Genomic DNA, 21377 nt, shown 5'->3' with positions numbered 1-21377 from the left:
CAAATGTGAAAGGATTTTATATAAGTATAGTAAACGCACACTTAAAATATCATACTGGAACACTTACCAAACAGTGTTTTCCTAAAGTAGTATCTATAGTACATTTCTTTATTCATACATCTTCAAATGGTCAAGTTTTCTTTCATACATCCAAAATGCAATATGAAGTTGTCTTATTCACCAAATGTTAGCGCTACTTGAAGTCTGGTTCCAAACTAATCAGCCTGCTTTTAAATTTTAAGACATCTGTTGAAAATTTATATGATCAAACCAAACTGAAGTGGTATAAATTTTAAACATTGGACTGTACATCATTATAAAGGTACCAATAACCATTATTATTTAGAGATTATAGCTCCTTTTGATAGTCAGGGAAAGGTAGATCACCATCTGGAATGGTCTGTTTCATTTTTTCTCTTTTTTTTTCTCTTTTTGTTTTTTTTTGTTTTGTTTTTCTTTTTTTTTTAAAATCAAAGAACATTGTCAATGGATTTTTTTTCATTGCTTTTTTTTTCTTTTCTTTTTTCTTTTAGGAGACCATTCCACTTTATTTTTAGCATCCAGATGCATAAGGACTCATATGTAAAGCAGTCATACACCATTATCATTAACACCCATGTGATAAAATACATACACAAATCCAACAAATGGCTAATACATAGTAAAGCCTAAGCACACTACTATGTAATATTATGAATACATAACTTGGAGACTTTAGTTAGAGTACTATGTCATCTATTCATTTTTGAAAACATTCATTAAGATTTTAAATGCAAATTCATTCCTTATTTGGAGTAAAACAAAATCTTCTATGTTATAACAAGTAATGGGTCATAAGTATTCAAATCTATTCATTAATTTACAAATAACCCAAAGAATTCTGTAATGTTCAATAGATGTAATAAAAACATTGCATATGTTCTATTGTGATGTCTTTAGCAACTGTTTACTGAAATAAAATGCAAACATCAATCTTTCAAAATACAAGATCAGAAGGTAGTTTTCTTCTCTTTTATCTATTTGTGAAATCCATCTTCATCATATTTTACCAAAAATTGTTTGTACAAATATGTAAAAGTACATTAGGTAATACTAATGAAACACAGGTAGCGTTCTAGCATATGCAGATCAATGATCAGTCAAATCATCTTCTCCAAGAACGAGATTCGTTGTCCTCTTCTTCTTCATCATCATCTTGAAGTAATGAGTCATCCACCAAAGACTCTTCCTGAAACTTTAGGTTAAGATGTATTTAGGAATTTACCCAAAAAAAAAAAAGAAAAGAAAAGAAAAGAAAAAAGTAATACTTTTAAACACTTTCTCAAGAGTTGAATACAAATGGTTATTTCTATAGCTAGAACATTTAAGAAAACAAAGTAATGCAGTCCTTATCCACTCAATCTCTCTACAGTATGTTTTACTGCTCACATGAAGTAAGCAATAAATATCAAATTAAGATTTTGTACATGCCACTTCTCCTACTCTAACAAGTTATGCTGTGTGTTTTACTTCAAAATACTGCTCAGTGCTTCTTTTAAAAAAGGAATACATTAATCTTCCCTGATTCACCCTAACTCTCAGCACTCAAAACCACCAATGGCTTATAAAAATTCTATAAATTAAATTTTTTGCTACATATAAATTTCTTTAGGAAAAAACAAGCTACCTCTTTCTTTTCCCATTCCCTTCATAAAAGCTTCTCAGACTGCTTTCCCAACTTTTCAAAATACCTAATACCAGGAGCTCTCCTGCTTTTCTCCCCATTCAATTCAAACTCATGGAAGGACAAAGGTATAATCTAAAATATAAAATGACAAATCATGTACATGAGTTTCAGATACACATTTATTCTTGCATTTGACTATGGATATGCATAACAGACTTGAAATGCTCTTCAAACGAAATGAAGCACCATTATGGAACTCAAATGTAAAGCAGAATCTTCGTTTCTTTACCTTACCTTTATTTTTTTTAACTTCTTCAAATTTTTCCTATAACTTTTTTCATGATCAAGCAAACCAAAATTGCTTACTTTAAATCTTTTTGTCAAGGGTTTCTTTTAACTCACTGTCTATCTGCCATACCTTTAGCTCACGAAATAGCCTCTGTTAGCTGAGAAAAATGCAATCTTACCCTGAAGCTACAAGTCGTTTGAAAATGCCTTTCTCAACTACATTCCCAGTCCCAGCTCATAGCTATAGAACACTATTTTGTCACTCAGGGCTCCGCTCTATTGGCAATAAACCTTTAGGATTATTCTGGACAGACACATTCATTCTTTCCTGAGGGTTCCCATAGCATGTTGTTGAAACCTTCATTCAGTAAATCACTATACTTATTATTGTAATTAGTGTCCTCTGTTTCTGCCACCACCCTCTTTTCCAGATTATAAGCTCCTTGATGACAGGGACCGTGTCTTATTCATTTTTGTGCCTATCACAAAATCTACCACATAGCAGGTAGTCACTCTAATGTACTCAAGCAGTATGAATTTAAAAAGAAAGCTGAAATATTGATACAGCAATTGAATAAAATAAATACCCTAAAACTTAACATATTAATACAAGATTTCCTGTGGATAAAAATCTAATGAATAATTATTATCTTATAGAGGAACTCAAAACTGATATCACATATGCTTTGGGGGTTAGCAATCCACAAGTCTCATAAATCCATAAAATAGAAAGTTGTCTGCATTTATCTGATCTCCCCTGGCTAGAATATGGCTCAGGAATAAAAATATTATGTTAAAAATCACAGCCATAAAAAAGTCACCTTTTATAAATTAATTATGAATGACGGGAAAACAAGTGAAAAAAAATAACATACTTCCTCTTCATCAGGTTCTACTTCTTCAGTTTCCACAGCTGAAATATTAGTTATTGGTTTATTCCATGCCAGTTTTAAATCCTGCCCTTTGAAACGAGCTCCATGAATTGCAGCCTAAAACAATTAAGAATATGGGAGTGAAGAACATTAATAATCTCTGAATAATTTGTATTTATTTAAGTCTTAAAAATCAAAGTGATGCAAAATATTTTTAAAATAAACAACAATATCTCATAATCAAGTACTGTTCCACTCTTGGTCAAAATTTGAGTAAAAAACAGTGAGTTTACCAGTTTATAGTACAATGATAACTACTATTTAGACAATCCTAAAATACATCAAGATTTTGGTTCTAGTTTATGAATCAATGTCTACTTTAAGGTCAACAGACTATATGAATTTTACTTCACTCTATTCGTTTACAATTGATATATACATATATAGTAACTAGTAATTAGAAACCTTTAACAAAAATTAATTTGCATACAGTGTCAGATTATTTTCAAATTAATGATTGAAACCACTGTAAAATGATGCATAACTAACACAAACTGTAAACACCTTAAGGACAGAGCAAGGTCACAGCTCTGAACTTACTACAGAAAAGCACGGTACTTCTTAAAAACATTTTGTAACTGATGGTGATGACAGCTGAACTCAATAAATGTTCAAGTCTAAGTTCCTGCTACAGTCAGCAGTTGTTATGGAAACACCACATTTAAAGTAACAAGAATGAACACAAATCAAAGTTAGCAACATTTTAAAGCAACAAAGTCACAAAAGATTTGTAGCACAGATTCAAAGTACAGAATAATATGAAGTGTAGAAACAATTATATATTCTATGACATCTGAGCTTGTGTTGAAGTGATATTAATGCCCCCATGTGCAAACTTTAAATATATACATATGCATTTTTTAGTTCAGAAAAAAATGAAAATTGAAGCTCAAATCATTATATAAAGTAAATCAGATTACTACTAGGAATGACATATGCCACATGTATATTACACAAAAAACGTTTTTTCTACTTAGCCAAATAAAAAGTACAAAACTATGATCAGCAATATATACAGTAAATGTTGGGTGTGGAGTTGCTTTACTTGTGGAAAAAAAAAATCTTTGCTGTGTAACCATACCTAGACTTGAACTCACAACCTTTGCAAAACTAGGTTACTGGCAAAAAAAAATTTTTTTTTTTTTTTTTTGGTTTTTTACGAGACAGGGTTTCTCTGTATTGTTTCGGAGGCTATCGGTCCAGCCCGGCCTCGAACTCACAGAGATCCGCCTGCCTCTGCCTCCCGAGTGCTGGGATTAAAGGCGTGCGCCACCACCGCCCGGCACTGGCAAATATTTCTAATGGCCTAATTTTATCCAATCTCTACCTTCAATATGCATTTTTTGTAAGGTGAACTTTTAACTTAATATAGTTTTAACTTTTTTAAAACGATATAGAGGGTTCAGTGGTTCAAAAACATCACTATCACCATTGCTCTTGGTTACTGGTTTTTTTCAAACTAGATTCTTTTAATTTTTAATAAATTTTGTTCATTAGAAATTTTTAACAAATCAGGCTATATAAACCTGTGAAATAACTTTGAATTTTGTTCCCTAAAGATGAAAATTTAAGAAACCTAAACTTTTCTTACAAGAAACATTAAGTTCCACAATTATTTTCACTGTAGTAAAATTTATTTATAACAAGTCTTTAAGAAATTAGTATGTATTTCTGCTAATTTAAAGCATAAGAAATTCTTCCTGTAATTCACCCATTTTATCTCTTTCTCCCCTCTCTCGTTTTTCAAGACAGGGTTTCTGTTTGTTTTCAAGACAGGGCTCCTCTGTGTAGCCCTGGCTGTCCTGGAACTTGTTCTATAGACCAGGCTGGCATCAAACTCTGATCTGCCTTCCTGGTCCTGAGATTAGAGTGTACCACCCAGCCCCACCCACTCTATTTTTTATTTGGTTTTTCGAGACAGGGTTTCTCTGTACTGTTTTGGAACCTGTCCTGGAACTTGCTCTGTAGAGCAGGCTGGCCTCTAACTCACAGAGATCCGCCTGCCTCTGCCTCCTGAGTGCTGGGGCTAAAGGTGCGCGCCACCAATGCCTGGCTTCATTTTATATTTTTAAAATACAAAATTTAAACCACACACACAGTATAAAAAATGATTACTCATGATCATCATTATCATCAAAGAGACAGCCATCACTATAAATAATTTGGGACAAGAACAGAGCTAGTGGAAGTCACAAGAGGACACAGGGTCCCTGGGGGCTGGTGTCACAGGTGTTGTGACCTGTCAGGTGTGAGTGCTGGAAAGTGAACTTGGGTCCTGTGCAGGAGCAGCATTCACTTTTAACCACCAAGTCCCGCTCCAGCCCCTCTGTAACTGTTTAAACAGTGCAGAACAGAAATTTATCTTAATTATAGGAAAATATTTTTGCCAGATCGTCTGCTTCTTTATTATATTTTTAGAAGTCATCATTCTTTCATTTTAACAAAAAGTTTAAAACTTATCAGCCTTTTCCTTTGTAAATTATCATGCCATGACTTAAAAAGCCTTATGTATCTGCTTATTATTTGTATGTGCATGTCTGAATGCCTGAGCATACATATATATGCACATATGTATACAGAACACATGTATGTACATAGATATACATATAGAACAGCAGGTGACACATGTCTTCCTTCGTCACTTCCCACCTCATTTTTTTTGAGACAAGATCTCCTATTAAACCTAAAGCCCATCCATCTGGCTGGAAGGGCTGGCTTACTAGCAAGCCCCAGGTTCTAGCTGTGTCTACTTCCCCAACGATGGGGTTACAGACTCTCAATTGCCATGGCTAGCTTTTTGGGGTGCTAGAGACCAGAAGCTAGATCATTTCTCACTCAACAAGCACTTTACTGATTGAACCATCTTCACAGGTACTTAGGCTTTATGTTTATTGTCGTGTGTGTGTGTGTGTGTGTGTGCATGTACACATGTGGTTATAATCAGTTACATGGGTGCTTTGAGTCAACTTGGGTCTGCAGAGCAGCAGGCACTTTTAACTGCTGAGACATCATTTCAACCTGCTTTAGGTTTTCTTAAGGCACAGTCCTGGGTTTTAAGTCAAGCTGTTCTCAGATTTCCCATAGACTTAGTGTCTTTCAGTTTTAACTTGAATTTTAAAACTTAAGAAAAGGAGATATATATATTGGTTCCTCCCCATCAGTTGCCCAAATATCATTTTCCATCAATTGCCCGAATATTATTTACTGAATGTTTTTACTTTGTGCTTTTATGTGATCCTTTAAAATCCAAACATATGCATAACACACACCTATTTCTGAATTCTACTTTGCTCTATTTTCAACATTTATTCTAATTTATAATGAATTAAATACCATTCCTCACTAATGCATACAATAGTGGTCATTAATTGATGTTATTTCTACTTGTGGCCAAATGTAGTATCACATGACCTTTGACAAGGGCTAGTTGATGGTATACCATAAGCTTTCGTACTGTTTTCATACAGTTATTAAGTGAGAATAGCAAGAGCTCTGCCAGTGCATCATGGACATTTTACATTTAAAAAGGAACTTCACAGACAGTTGTAAAATGTTAACAAGTATCACACAAGTATTTTTATATGATACTTAAGTAGTGTAGGAATGTTAATGGAAGTAGGACTAAATATAAAAATGCACAAAACAAAAAAGTAGGAAAAACCTCCATCTCACTATAAACACAGTTAAAAACCCACTGTTTTCAAAATCTTCCACATTACTAGGATTCCTCTAGAAAAGTTGTTTTTTTGTTTGGTTTGGCTTTTCTTATTGTTGCTTTGAGATGGTTCTGTTATGTAGCCCTGGCAGGTTTCATGTGTCACCAAACCCAGGCTTTAGGGACAAAATAAAAACTTCTAATTTATAGTAAAAAAAAAAAAAAACTCAATTTTCTAATTATGATTTTAAAAAGTATTATTAATACGGGAGGGAAAGTCTTCATTTAAAACCAATTTGAATTTTTAAAATTATGGACAGCTCACTTCATAGACCGACTGCTTATCACATAACCACGGCCTAGGGTTTGGTGTCCAGCACTGCATACGACAGACACGGTGGTACAGTGCTGTAAACCTAGCACTCAGGAGATGGAGGAGGACCAGAAGTTTAGATTATCCTTAGCTACACGGTGAGTTCAAGACCACCTTGGAATACATGAAATTGTCTTAAATATACAGAAAAATAAAAATAAATTTATAAAGGCAAAAAAGGTCAAGCAAGCCAAAACATTAACCACAACTTAAATGTTTTGGTTACACTTTTACTTTTTATATCATGTGAAATTTCATTGGGAAACTCCTTCTTGCTTTTTAAATTCAGTATCTCAGTAATACTATTCTTACAGTAGTTTCACCTTGATGTAATACCGAACATAGAAAATTAAAATGGTCACTGACTCATATAGAAAAATGGACCAGAAAATAAGAACATTAGCAAAAGCTAACAACTTTCTTTTGTCAAAATGTCGTATCCTTTATCCTGAATTTATGGTTTTACACTTTTTTGGTTTTTTGTTGTTTTGGTTTTTCGAGACAGGGTTTCTCTGCATTATTTTAGAGACTGTCCTGGCCTCGAAATCACAGAGATTGCATGCATCTGCCTTCCATGTGCAGGGACTAAAGGCGTGCACTACCAACACCCGGCTCGGTGTTCTACACTTTTATGACAGAATTTCCTTCACTTTTTAAAAATTTCCTTCATTTTACAAAACACTGGTGAAAATAAGCAGCAGTTTTGTTATGTATTTTATATTCTTCCTTAGAACGATAAAATGTCATTCTTTTGTCAAAGTATCAAATTTTAAATTCTTAAACATTGTTCTCTGAAATTCATAAGTTTCAAAATAATTATCTATACTTTGCTTACTTAAGTTTCAACTTAATTTTCCATTATTTTCAAAATTTCAAGGTGTTTTTAGCTTCAAAAATATTCATTATCAACCAATTCAGAACTTAATTTCAAATGTTTACGTAACAGTATACTCTCTTTAGACCTTGTGAAGTAAATATAACCGAAATAGTAATTCATTTCATTACGTGAGTAGACCTAACATTAGTCACTCACTCAACCATGTGAGTCAGGGATGAATCTTATTTTCCAGTGTTACTGTGTTCATCATACACATACAGATGAGGCAGAAAGGGCAGGACAATGGAAGAAGTGCTTGTCGACTGGGTCTCACTTTGAGGACTGTGAAGGTGCAATGTAGGCACTGAGAACAGCCCATGTCTACAGGAAGTCCTCAGGGGCGGGAGGACGACTCAGTCAGTGAAGGGCATGCTGAGCAGCCACAAGGATGTGCAATGTAGGCACTGAGAACGGCCCATGTCTACAGGAAGTCCTCAGGGGCTGGAGGACGACTCAGTCACTGAAGGGCATGCTGAGCAGCCACAAGGATGTGCATTCAGACCCCACACCCACATCACCGTGAGAGAAGGCAGCACATGTCTGTAAACCAGCACTGCCATACAGAGACAGGCACAGGCAGCAAACTCAGGGGCTCACTGCCCGTCAGTCCAGCCAAAACAGCTGAGTTACTGCCTCAAAAAATGAGGTGGATAAACAGAAGAAACCAGACATCAACCTCTTTGTCTCTAAGCACATGTATACACACAGTTCTCAGGAGACTCACTAACATGGTGATATTGGAAGCAACATTTTTTAAAATAATATCACTATTTCCTGGAAAATAAAGAGATGTTTGTTACTTGTCACTGAAATGCTCACTCTATGAAAGCTTATTTCAAATTTGTGCTTGTTAACATCTCTCAGAGAAAATATTAAGGTTCTACCTAACACATTTATACATGTTTTTAAATGATCATATTTTCAAATATGTTTAAAAAAAAAGACCTTTTGTTTGTTTTTCAAAACAGCATTTCTCTGTGTAGCCCTGGTTATCCTGGAACTTGGCACGTTCCAGGTGGGTACTTACAGGATTAAGTACTTCCCATATAAGCATGAGGAAAAGAGTTCAAATCTCTATTACCCATGTAAATGCCAGAGGCATGACAGTCCATCAGTAATCCCAGAATTCAGGGAATCCTTGGATCAAGCTGAGCTCAGTGAGACCCTACCTCAATATAAAATGAGAGTAATTAAGGGAAAGACATCGGACATTGATCTCTGGTTTCTACAAGCACATGAACACATATATAGGTACACACACAAATGTGTGATCACATAATGCAAACATGTGCACACACACATAAGTTGAAGATACTTCTGGGTTGTCTTTTGAAAGTCAATTCTAGAGCAGCGCAAAGGCATGATGGCGCACGCCTTTAATCCCAGGACTTGGGAAGAAGCAGAGGCAGGCGGATCTCTGTGAGTTCAAGGCCAGTCTGGAGTACATAGTTCCTTCTAGGATAGCCACAGCTACACAGTCATAAAGATCCCTTTTCAAACAAACACAAATTCAAAGCATATCGATTCAGATAACTATATTGCAAGGACTCTAAAAGCTAGAGGCACATTTTATGTCTTGGACAAATAGCAGCAGTGTATTAAGGCTAAACTAGAGATGCTTCTTGAACTTTATCCTGCGGGGACCAGGAAGTAGTCGGTGAAGGGTAAATAAAAGGGTGGGCATCAGAATTATACTTTGTCTGCATCTACCTTGGATAACTCTTACATTCATTCTACTACTGCAGACTTTGTTCTGGGCCTGATCAAAAGTAAGCAGTGGAAAGAGTGGTGGTCCTAACTTCTGGAAAAAGAACTCACAACATCATCAAGTTAATGCAATTTTAAATTCAACTTGGTGTCTAATCTATACACACTAATATTGTATTTATTATACTATATTACATACAGATTTACTAGAAAAATACTTTATTTGTCAAAGTACAGTTATTCAGTAAACTTGAAAAATAATTTATGTTAAAACTTAAGGAAATAACAATCATTTAAGTCTGAAGCTTTCATTATTTTAACACTTACAGCTTCTGCTTCTGCTCTTGTCTTGAATGTAATTATCGCATGAAGTGAAGAGTCGTCAATCTGACAATCCTCAATGTCCCCATATTGCTGTAAATTAACAAATTATTTCCTCAAAATAAGTGTTCTGAAACATCTAAATCCCCCAACTGCATTAGAATAGTAATAAAGCAGAAACCAGAATAATAATTCATACAGATTAAGAAACTTATTTCCTTTGGCTCTATCTTCCGATTTCAGCTCTAGTCCTATACTTTCACAATGAGTGACAGACATTATGCTGTTTGAGAACAATGGATAAAATAATGACCAAAGGCTAAGCTTGCTTACCAACCTTCCTTATTACTCTGACCTCAGGACAAGGCAAATTGTTCTTAAACAGCATGCTGCATCACCACAACTATGAGATTCTAGAATCATTTCCAATAAAGGAAGAAGCAATTTATCCAAGCAGTCAACAAATGATCAAGATGAAGGTGCAGGCTTTTGATTATTAGTATAGAACTAACTGAGCATTTCATTATGGCAAACACAATTTACAATACCTAAATACTAAGTATATTATACTATGCCTAATTGGACTTTGTTACATTTTTCCCGCATAACGGAAGATTTTTCTAAACAGCCATTTTACCACAAAAAAATAGTTCTTTGTACAGTATTAATATTTTCCTTCTATCCCAAAATAAAACTAAAGCCATAAACTCAATAAGCACAACTTTTTATGCACTATATAAAGTTGAACAAGTTACTTAATCTCTTCAGATTTCATTTCCTCATCTAAAAAGGGGCATAATAGAGGCCATTCTTGGTGTCAACTTGACTGCATCTGGAATTAACTAAAACCCAAGGATGGGATACAACTGTGAGGGGATTTTTTTTTTAAATTAAATCATTTGAAATAGGAAAACCCCCATCTAATACAGATCTTTGAGTGGAAAACCACACTTTTAATCCAGACATTCTGACACAGAAAGATAAACCTTCAATTCGGACAACACCTGTTGCCGACAGCTTCCATAAAGGACATGGAAGCAGGAAGCTGGCTCTCTCACTTGCTGTCACTCTCGCTAGCAAGTCCATTTCCTGTCCAGCAGCAACAGTCTACTTTCAGGAATTCCGGTGTGTATAGAAGACCAGCTGAGATGGGTCTTGTGAACAGAGTAACTGCTGGGTTCCTGGGCCTTCCCTTGGTACAGACAACCACTCTTGGTAATGTACTGTATAGCTGGACCACAGCCTGTGACCCAGTCTAATAATAAGTGCCGTCTCTCTACATTAAGACTCATTCTGTACGTTCTGTTCCTGAAGAGAACCCTGACTAAATCAGTGGCGATTCAATAATTCCTAATATCCCCTTTTAGTTCCAGCTGTTTTTTATTATTACTGTTATTACCGGTTTAACTGGATAAATCTTAAAAAGTACTTCTAACCACAACTGCTCTGTCAATGATCCTTTATCTCCAACCCTCTCTTATGCTCAGAGATTTAAAAAAAAAGCTAAACTTTGAAATGTGTACTCTTGGTTAACACTAGCATTTTTCATATATAAATTACCACTATTAACTTGCAGCTCAAAATCGCCCAAGTTTATGAAACAATATCCACTCTAAGTTTCTGAATATTTATTTTTCACATGCCTTCATCTTAGCAAAACACGACTATGATAAACTGGGTTATCCTGTAGTCAGCTGGGCCTCCTTCGCTTTGTGAAATGGGAAAAGAGCGGGGAAGGGCAGGGCTGCATCTCCAAGCACCTCTCGACTTCTCGTCTTTATGCCTCTGAATCCAACAGCACAGGACTCTCAGACTCTCAGCCTTAACTATTAACCACTTTAGTAATTTCATAGACGATGAGCAATCATTTCTTTTTAAAATTCTTGACATTCAAATAGGTATTAACTATATATAAGCTTGGTATGAGGGCCAAACACTGAAATATACATTTCTAAAAGATGAAAGCATCTGGATACCTATTCTGGTTCTCAGTTTCACTAACTGTTAACCTTTCTCCACTGATCTTTCTATCACTTGCCAGGGTCACTGGGGTGTGTAAGTGGCAAACCAATGCATTTAAAGCTCTGTGAGTAAACAACTGACGACTCTGTCTCTCTGATGCACTTGGCTAAGTACCCAGGGTCATGGTGATGCTTACCAACTGAAGTTCAGGACAACACTAAAAACTGAGAGAGTAAGGTGGGTGCAATCTCCATTCTGCATATTAGACTGAATTCCAGGAAGTTCAAATAAACAATGGAGGAACTAGAATCTTCTCTTTTAAGTCACTGTGTCATCAGATAAACTCTCTTAAATTACACCCTTCTTTTAGATCATACATCGAAAGTGCATCTTGCTTCAGTTCCATCAAGAGCTTAATATTTACTGTTATTTGAAGATGTAAATGGTTTATAGAAACATGCCAATTTTCCCTTTAATTATCAACACAAACCTACTCATAAGGTCCTTTTGAAACAGCAAAGCTTAAATCTCATTAACCTTTTAATATTTAAAGGCATATCTAGATTAAGAATTATAAATTTTTAGCTGATTGGTGGTGACCCACACCTTTAATCCCAGCACTTGAGACACAGAGGCAGGTGAATCTCTGAATCTGAGGCCAGGCTGGTCTACAGATTGAGTTCCAGGACAGCCAGGGCTACACAGTAATGGGAATGTCCTACTGTCTGTTGTGAGTGTTTCTCTTATTGGTTGATGAATAAAGCTGTTTCGGCAGGATGTAGCAAGGTAAGTATAGAAACTTCCGTCTACATGAGAACTACGCCCAAATTCCCAAATACTGTTTATAAATTCTTTCATTTAAATGGGGCTGGTTATAAATGGTTAAGGATGATGGTCAATCTCTTTATAAAGAAAAAAGAGTATGATATAGAAATGAATACTTTGGTATGAAATTTGATTTATTGATACAAATTTAAAGTCAATTTTTATATGTATATTTCTATTCTTGTTTGGGTATTGGGTTTATATAGCTCATTTAAAAATATAATGTATAATTAAATACAGATTACAGATAATAACCTATAATAGTCAAAACTTAGGTTAGTTAGGTTTTCTAGATATACAGAGATATATTTCAAATGGATAGCATTCTTCAAAACCTTTCAAAGACCTATAGAATCTGGCATTTAAAATGGTTCACTGCGGTTTTTCATGACATTGAGACACAACTACTCCTGGCAACACCAATTACGTCAGAGAGGAAGATGGGCACCGAGGAAACTCATTATGGAGTTTGCCTTCAACATGGCAGTAATAACCATTTGGACTGCTTGACAGCACGCTGTCCAAATGGACAAGTAGGTTACAAAGGAAAGTGACTACTGAGCTTGCCAAGAGACAGGATGGTTCCTCAGAGTTCCCACTTTATAGGAAAAGGCAACTGACAAACTTTGCAAATACAAGGCAGAACAGATCTTCAAATTTACTGCTTCATTGAAAAGTCTGGCAGACTCTATGGTTTATGGGCTGAAGAGGGATGGCCCAACATGACAGATTGTCCAGGCAACAAGATGTCTCTGTGTCAATTCTAGAGTTTATATATTATTCTTCTGGGGTCTCTGATGGGAGTTGAAGATGGATAGTTATGGTTTTCCTTAGTTATGATAAAATATAAAGCTACATATGAAATTTTAGAGTCACAAAGATAGGATAGATGATAGAATATTTTCTTTAAATTTTGCAAAATGTTAGTGGACTAAATATTAATTATATTTTTTGCTTGATAAGCATTTTTATATTTAATTTTACTATGTTAAAGATAAAACCTTTCTTTTTATTTAGACCAAAAAGGGAAGATGATGACGGATGTCCTTCTGTATGCTGTGAATATATGTTTCTCTTACTGGTTGATGAATAAAGCTGCTTTCGGCGAATGGATAGGCAGGATGTAAACAGGCAGGAAGTATAGGTAAGGGTATCAGACTGGGAAAAGGAACGCAGAGAATGAGTCTGGAGCAAGACGCCATGAAGCCACCAGCATTCTCTAGTAAGTCAAGAACGAGTGGAGATACATAGATTAATACAAACAGGTTAATAATTAAGAGAGAGCTGGCCAATAAGAAGCCTGAGCCATCGGCCAAACAGTTTATAATTAATATAAGCCGTTGTGTGTATTTGGAATTAAATGGTTGCAGGACCAGGCAAGACAGAAACTTCCTGTCTACAACACAGAGAAATCCTGTCTTGAGGAAAAAAAATAAAAAGAAATCATAAAATTTCTCCCAAACAAACAAAAAGACCCTGATTCTATTTTATAATACATTAAGAAAGCCTTATTTATCAATGGATTCAAATTAATTCATGTCCACATTTTTTGTTTCACTATATCTATTAAGCTAAGTAACAATTATCACTATTATTTTGCTAGGTGACAAGTAAATACCGCAAAATGAGGAAGAAGATCTTCTCTATCGCTCTCTGTAAATGCAGAGATCTCCAATGCTCTGGGTCGGTGATCCACCACAGCGTGTCCAGGCACACCTCGCCCTCGACCTCTACCCCTGCCTCGGCCATGAGATGCACCTCGACCTCTTGTGTGAATTCCTCTACCTCGGCCAGATGAAAGAATTCCTCTTTTAGCAGCCTAGAAAACAGCAGAGGTTACACGTGATAACTGTGTTTCTGAGTTTAGAGTTTCATATTTTGAAATATTTGCATTGACTTTCTTTCCTTGTTGAGCATAACAAGTTTCAAATTAGGAATACTACACCTGTGTTAAAGTATTTAGAAATTATATAACATCAAAAATTCTAAAATTAGCGACAAATTCAAGAAGCATGAGCCAGGCATTTGTGGCGCACACCTTTAATCCCAGCATTCAGGAGGCAAAGGCAGGAAGGATCTCTGTGAGTTCAAGGCCAGTCTGATCTCCAGAGTGAGTTCCAGGACAAGCTCTAAAGCTACACAGAGAAACCCCATCTCAGAAAACCAAAAAAGAAAAAAAATTAAATGTACTCTTTCTAAAAGTATTCACAATATAACAACTTAAAAAGCATTTAGCATTTTATTACATTATTTCCTCTCTTTTCACCAAACAGGTCACAGGGAACAAATTCAAGTCATCAGTCGGCAGATCAACTTCATACACCGAGTCATCTTACCACCTCAGCCCTCTTCCCTCTCAAACTAAGTTCATACTCTAGGCCATCAAAGACACAGGACTGTGTAACTCTGCATTTCTTAGTTCCTTGAAAAGTCTAGTTAATACAGACTGAAGTGTGACCTTCATAAATAATAAAGACATTTTTAGACTGAACTATATCCTAACCCTTCAAGCTTTATATAGTTTCAAACAAACGCTTCTATTTTGCTGTTGACTCAATTGGTTTAGTAAGTTTTCTCCAATGCATTACACAGCACAGAGTACAGAACGTTAGTATCCCACCACACCGTTGCTTTCGTGTAGAACACCATTCCTTCATTTCACAAACATCTCAGCAACACCTGTGTTAGTAGGCCTTAATCTCAAGTGCAGTTTCACGTAGCACGAATAATAAAAACACAAACACAGATATTGGGGCTCAAGCTGAAGCTAAGCCACAAGAAAGCTCTTACCTCTAACAAGGCTCAGACCAAAGAGGGGCAGATCCTGTCCGCAGACCACCTGCTATCCAGTAAAGCTCAGACTGCCCTGAGCTCCTGCCTTACTTCCTCTTCAGTGCTGCGATTAAAGGTGTGGCCACCACTGCCTGTCCTCTATGGCTACCTAGTGGCCAGGTATGTGGCTAACTAGTTGCTTAGCTCTGCACTCTCATCTCCAGAAAAGCTTTATCTGTTAGATTACAAATGAAATATCACTACAATTTCAGGCTGTGCAGTCGCCACAGTCATTAAGTGTTTAACATGTAAGCATGAGAGCCTAAGTCCAACCCCTAACACCGTATAACAAGGGCATCTGCAATGATTTCAAAGACAATGGCTCCCGTAGGCTCATGGGGATTGGCACTATTAAGAGATATTGCCTTGTTGGAGCAGCTATGGGACTGTTAGAGGAAATGTGTCATTGGGTTGGGCTTTGAGGTCCAAAATGCTCAAGCCAGGTCCAGTGTGTCACTGTGTCTTCCTGCTGTCTCAGGTCCTGACAGACTGCTCAGCTATCTCTCTAGCGCCATGCTGACCTGCATGCCACTATGCTTCCCTCCATGGACTAAAGCGTGGAACTGTGAGTCAGTTCCAATGAAAAGACTTCCTTTCTAAGAGTTGCCATGGCCATGGTCTCTTCCCAAAAATAGAAACCCTGACTATGACAACATCATAGTGTACCTCTGTAATCTCAGCACCAGAGAGACACAGACAGGCAGATCCCTGGGCCTTCTTGGCCAGTCAAATCAGTGAGCTCTAAACTCAGTGAATTCTTGTCTCTAAATAGACAGACAGACAAAAAGAACAGTGAAGCTTGGGGCAGATACCCAACATTAACTTCGGCTTCAAGCCTCCACACATGCATTAGCACCATGCACACATGCAACATAAACACAAATACACATAAACCACATACCCAAGCTCAATTTCTAGAAAGGTAAATTACTGAGTTAGGTTCTTGCATGGGATTTAGGTTCGGCTGTGAGCATCTACATGGTACTCAACAGCTCCAGAAGATCCAATACCCTCTTTTGGTCTCCATGGGTACTATCCATGCATGTGGGACACATACACACATATATGGAGGCAAACACTCATTCAAAAGGTAAGATTAAAAAAATTTGGGAGCAACTCACCTAAAATTTGGTAATTAACTGAATACAGAAGTTGAACAAAGGGTGGGATCAATCAAGACTCCATCCATATTTCTAATTTGAGTAACTATATATACAAACTTTAGAAGCAAGATAGGCAAAATGATGAACATGCTGATAAGGATATTTGATACCCAAGTAAAAACATCAAATTCGTAAGTGTCAAAAATAAACATAAAATCAAAAACCAATGATAAATAAAATACACCAGGCACAGAAAGACAACTACTGCAAGATTTCATTTACACACAGAATCTAAAAGAGCACTCTCACAGAAATTGAAGAATGGTTATTACCAAGGACTATGTGAGAATGGGAAAACGCTAATCAAATGTGCAATGAATAAATTCTCACATCTGTTGTACAGCACGGTGAGTACAAATGATAACAGATGATGTATTTGCAAAGCTAAGAAAAATTTTAAATACATTTTCGTAAAAGGTTGAATATATGAAGTGATGGATAGATTATTTTGATAACTCATTCCATGATGTACATATGTTGAAACATCATATTATATACTATACACATACAATTCTTAACTGGTCAATCAAAAAATTAAAATAAACTTGAAAGTGGAAAGGTTATTAAAATTAAACATATCAAAAGTATGCCCTACAGAGTATTAATGACACAAAGATATTCTGTGAAAATTAAGCTTCATCAAGCCTATAATTTAGAAATTCAAACTAAAAGCCTCCAATAAATCCTATAGTCAAACAACATATTCAATATGACCTTTTCAAAATGTATTTAAGAATCTTTGCTCACAAGTCTCTATTAATGACAATAGAATTATTATGATGAGCATATTCTGACATCTACTACACTACTTCATACATAACTATTACTGAAAACCAAAGCCATACAAGATCAGAAAATACCATTTCACCTTTGGCTAAATTACAACAAGCAACACATGAAATAGTACATTTTTGTGTTATCTATTAAAATTATGTCAGAAATTTTGCAATGTTATTGTTTTATACATCACTAATGATATGAAATATTCACATGGAGAAAACAATTTTAAAATTAATATAAGAAACCCATTGTTTTGGGTAGAACACGGAGACAAACCAGATCATGTTTCAAAGAAATGCAAGTGTATGCATATTTAGGACAATATTTCACACCTTTTACTAACTCCCAGATAAGTGTAGCCTAGGACACGTCCAGTAGATGCCAAAAGTCAAGTATTTAATTCCTGCATAGCATGAAACAGATTTCTACTGCATTGTAAGGTGTGGGGGGTTGGGGGGGGCTAAAAGTGTCAACAAGCTTTTAAGAAAGTATAATCAAATTAAGCAAAAACTGCCTAAAATGTTAAAATAACAGACCTTAGATGTGTCACGCAATAGTAAATGTAGCATTAATATAGCTTTATATTTTGTGATATAATACTTATTTTTAAATATTTTAAATGAATATTAACCATCCACATTTTGTAACAAAGATCAATTTCACTAGTAGGAGTTTCTCATATAACCATGTAACTAAATTATAAATTACGTAGTTTTATTTTCTCTTTTAAAACACCCACAGCACCATCTATAGGCAAAACTTAAATAAGCATGTGTTTAAACAGATTTACAGCTCTATGCAAGTCAACACAATGCCTATATGACTTTAAAGATATAAAAACTATTCCCATATAAATACCTAAAAAGCCTTTAATTGTATTTTATCCCTAGAAGCAAAAGAGAACAAAGCCAAAAAAGAAATAAGAATCACTAGAAATGGAGACACCAGGGTACATAGGTAAAAGCAGTTAAGTTTTCCCAGGCCAGCAAGTTGTCTGGGGGCGGGGGCAAGGGGTTCCAAAGCACTGAATTCAATGCCCAAGACCCACATGGTGAAAGAAGAAAATACACCCTACAAATGGTCCTCTGACATTCATATGCAAATGAATAAACAAGTTTATGCAAAAAAATTTTTTTGGTGTTTTCAAGACAGAGTGTCTTTGTATTGTTTTGGAGGTTGTCCTATAGCTCCCTCAGTAGACCAGGCTGGCTTTGAACTCACAGAGATCCGCCTGCCTCTGCCTCCCAAGTGCTGGGATTAAAGGCGTGCACCACCAACACCTGGCGCAAAATGGTTTTTCTGAAAATATTTTCTCTAGCAGTTTTGTAAAAATCAATGAGTCTAGTTCCTCCCACCTATCCAAATGCACACACACACACACACACACACACACACACCCGGTAGTAACTGTTAACTAGACCCCCCGAATTTTCATGTTAACCACAATTCTATGTTTCTTTGAAGTGAACTGTGTAGTTGTAATAAACATACCTCCAGCTGTAATTCTGTATACTTTCTCCTAAGTTCAGTGACTTCTTCTCCAGCCTGCATTTTCTTATATAAATCCAATTCTGTGTCAAGCAATTCTTTCTGCATCTGAAAGTCATTAATGTTTGAAATAACAATGAATATTCTGAACTTATGTAGAATTTTTACTTACAAGATGCTTTTTCTCATATTTACTTGTATCATTCCCCCAGCCAGTTATACAGTCAAGATTCTCCTGTGTTGTCCTCATAAATGTTAGGGTTAATGGTATGTATCACCGTGCGAACCAACATTTCTCTTCTACTGCGTGTAATATTACTCTAATAAAAATATCCTAATTCTTATTCTCACTCATTTCCCTAAAATCCATTGTCTATACCACAGCTAAGGTATGAGTTCTATGAATTAATAATGCAATAACTTCTGTAGGGGGAAAAAACCCAAAGGGCTAGCAAGCAATATATAGTACATCTTAATGTAGGTAAATACATATATCTAAGATTTGAGGATAAAACACAAACTATTGATGGTTACATACAAGGAGTGCTGTTAGGGATTGTCAGGGGCTCAAAGTGGGAGAAAAGTCTCCTATGTGTTATCTTTTTTATGTACTTTTGAACCATGTTAATATTACTTATTAAAAAAATTGAATCTAGTAAAAACTGGAGCCAAAAGAACAAAACTGAAAACTAACAGAAATAGACCTAAATTTATTTAACAGTATTTACAAAAACACCGAGAAGTAAAACAATATGATAGCATATGACCTAATATCTAATGGAATACAGTTGGTTTGTAAAGAATGAAAATAAAATTTGAAACCAATTAATTGTTGATATCAGTACTACAATAATTTTGGAACTACTCCGAATATATTGCAGGTCTATCTGAATGAATGTTATGGGACCAAGTTGTCACTATGGAAACTGGCAGTAAAACTGAATTTTAAAAAAGAATAAGCATGTGATTTAGATTAAAATTAGAAATATTGTGGAGATATATGTGTGTATATATATATATGAAGTAGACGTGTATACACACATATGGAGTAGAAAATACTATACCACCTCTATTTTATCATTTGTAACCATCTGAAAACATCTTGCTTTATTTGTTTGGATCATTCAAAGTAATACACCTGAATTTTTCCCATTGCAAATTCTTCTAGACTGTGATGCTAGGTTACTTCCTGTCATTAGCCTTGGTTGTTTTTTTGTTTTTTTTTGTTTGTTTGTTTGTTTTTTTGGTGTGTGTTTTGTTTTTTTTCAAGACAGGGTTTCTCTGTATTGTTTTAACTCACTCGGTAGAGCGAGCTGGTCTCGAACTCACAGAGATCGGCCTGCTTCTGCCTCCCGAGTGCTGGGATTAAAGGCGTGCGCCACCACCATCCGGCATCATTAGCCTTTTATATCACTAACTAGTTATCAAGTACCCATTATCACTTTGTCCCAAACTATCTTTCCAAAATTATCCATAATCATTTTCTAATAGCAGATTTCACAACTGTAAGAAGTAGGATAGTTGCCTGGCAGTAGTGGTGCACACCTTTAATCCCAAGTTTGGGAGGTAGAGGCAGGTGAATGTCTGTGAGTTCAAGGCCATCCTGATCTCCAGATTGAGTTCTAGGACACTGAGGGCTACAAAGAAAAACTCTGTGTTAAATAAAAACAACAAAACAAAATAAAGGTGAAAAACAAAAACAAAAAAGTAGGAGAGTTATGAAGAATAAGTATACATCCTAAATTAACAACTTAAAAATAGTGTTTGAGATTTCACTTTAAAGCCTTCTTTTGTGAAGACTTGCCTGTGTGTTATGCATGGGTGTTTTGTTGAGATTTCACCTTAAAGCCTTCTTTTGTGAAGACTTGCCTGTGTGTATTATGAACGGGTGTGGCGTCTGTGCACTAAGTGCACTCGGTGCGCCTGTGGGAGAAGGAAGGCATGAGGTCCTCTGGAACTAGAGCTACACACAGCTGTGAGGCCGAAAGAGAGGGAGCTGGCCCTAGGTCCTCTGAAGAGCCACAAGTGCACTACCCACTAGGCCATCTCTCCAGACCCATGCTTGAGTCTTCACAAGTAGTCCTATTGATAAGAAAACAATACCTGAGTCTTCGTTTTTATACTTTTCGGAAGACAGCGTCCAGGAGATGTAGCTTTGACCTCATCTTTCAACTTGGTAATATTTTTTGTCAAAACCTCTAATGTTTTCATTATTTCTGCTTTATCTTCAGACTTCATTGTTTTGTTTTTCTCTAGTTTTGAAATTAGCATCTGGTAAATTTTAAAATAGAAACATAAGAGACAACAAAGCAAATACAGTTAACAGTTAAAACAAACACTATTTCTAGTTTATTGTTCTCAATGTACCTGACAAAGTCTAAGTGTATAAAGACAGAAGAGCAGACTTGATAGCTAAGAGTGGCATAAGTACAAGTTTACTTTGTGAAGAACTTTACTATTATTTGGCTCTCTGAGAACCTAAGCTCTGAACAAGAGAACTGGGATGGG

At 35.8% G+C, this 21377-nt stretch overlaps 1 protein-coding gene across 17 annotated transcripts in view; it reads right to left on the bottom strand.

Annotated features, from left to right (window-relative positions):
- Positions 1–21377, bottom strand: part of Rbm26 (RNA binding motif protein 26) — a 74021-nt gene that overhangs the window by 7343 nt on the left and 45301 nt on the right. For 8 of the 17 annotated variants that reach the window (XM_021227239.2, XM_021227242.2, XM_021227240.2 and 5 more), the window contains 6 exons: positions 20973–21140; positions 18873–18977; positions 14225–14425; positions 9826–9912; positions 2830–2943; positions 68–1234 (listed from right to left, as the gene is read on the bottom strand). In XM_021227239.2, coding sequence (XP_021082898.1) covers positions 1145–1234; positions 2830–2943; positions 9826–9912; positions 14225–14425; positions 18873–18977; positions 20973–21140 — 765 coding nt within the window. In that variant the 3' untranslated portion in view covers positions 68–1144. The other 9 variants (XM_040749283.1, XM_040749202.1, XM_021227245.2 and 6 more) reach the window with 7 other exon arrangements.

The sequence above is a fragment of the Mesocricetus auratus genome, unplaced genomic scaffold, assembly GCF_017639785.1.
Source record: "Mesocricetus auratus isolate SY011 unplaced genomic scaffold, BCM_Maur_2.0 Super-Scaffold_2245, whole genome shotgun sequence".
Taxonomy (NCBI): domain Eukaryota; kingdom Metazoa; phylum Chordata; class Mammalia; order Rodentia; family Cricetidae; genus Mesocricetus; species Mesocricetus auratus.
This window is presented reverse-complemented; position numbering and strand designations above follow the sequence as displayed.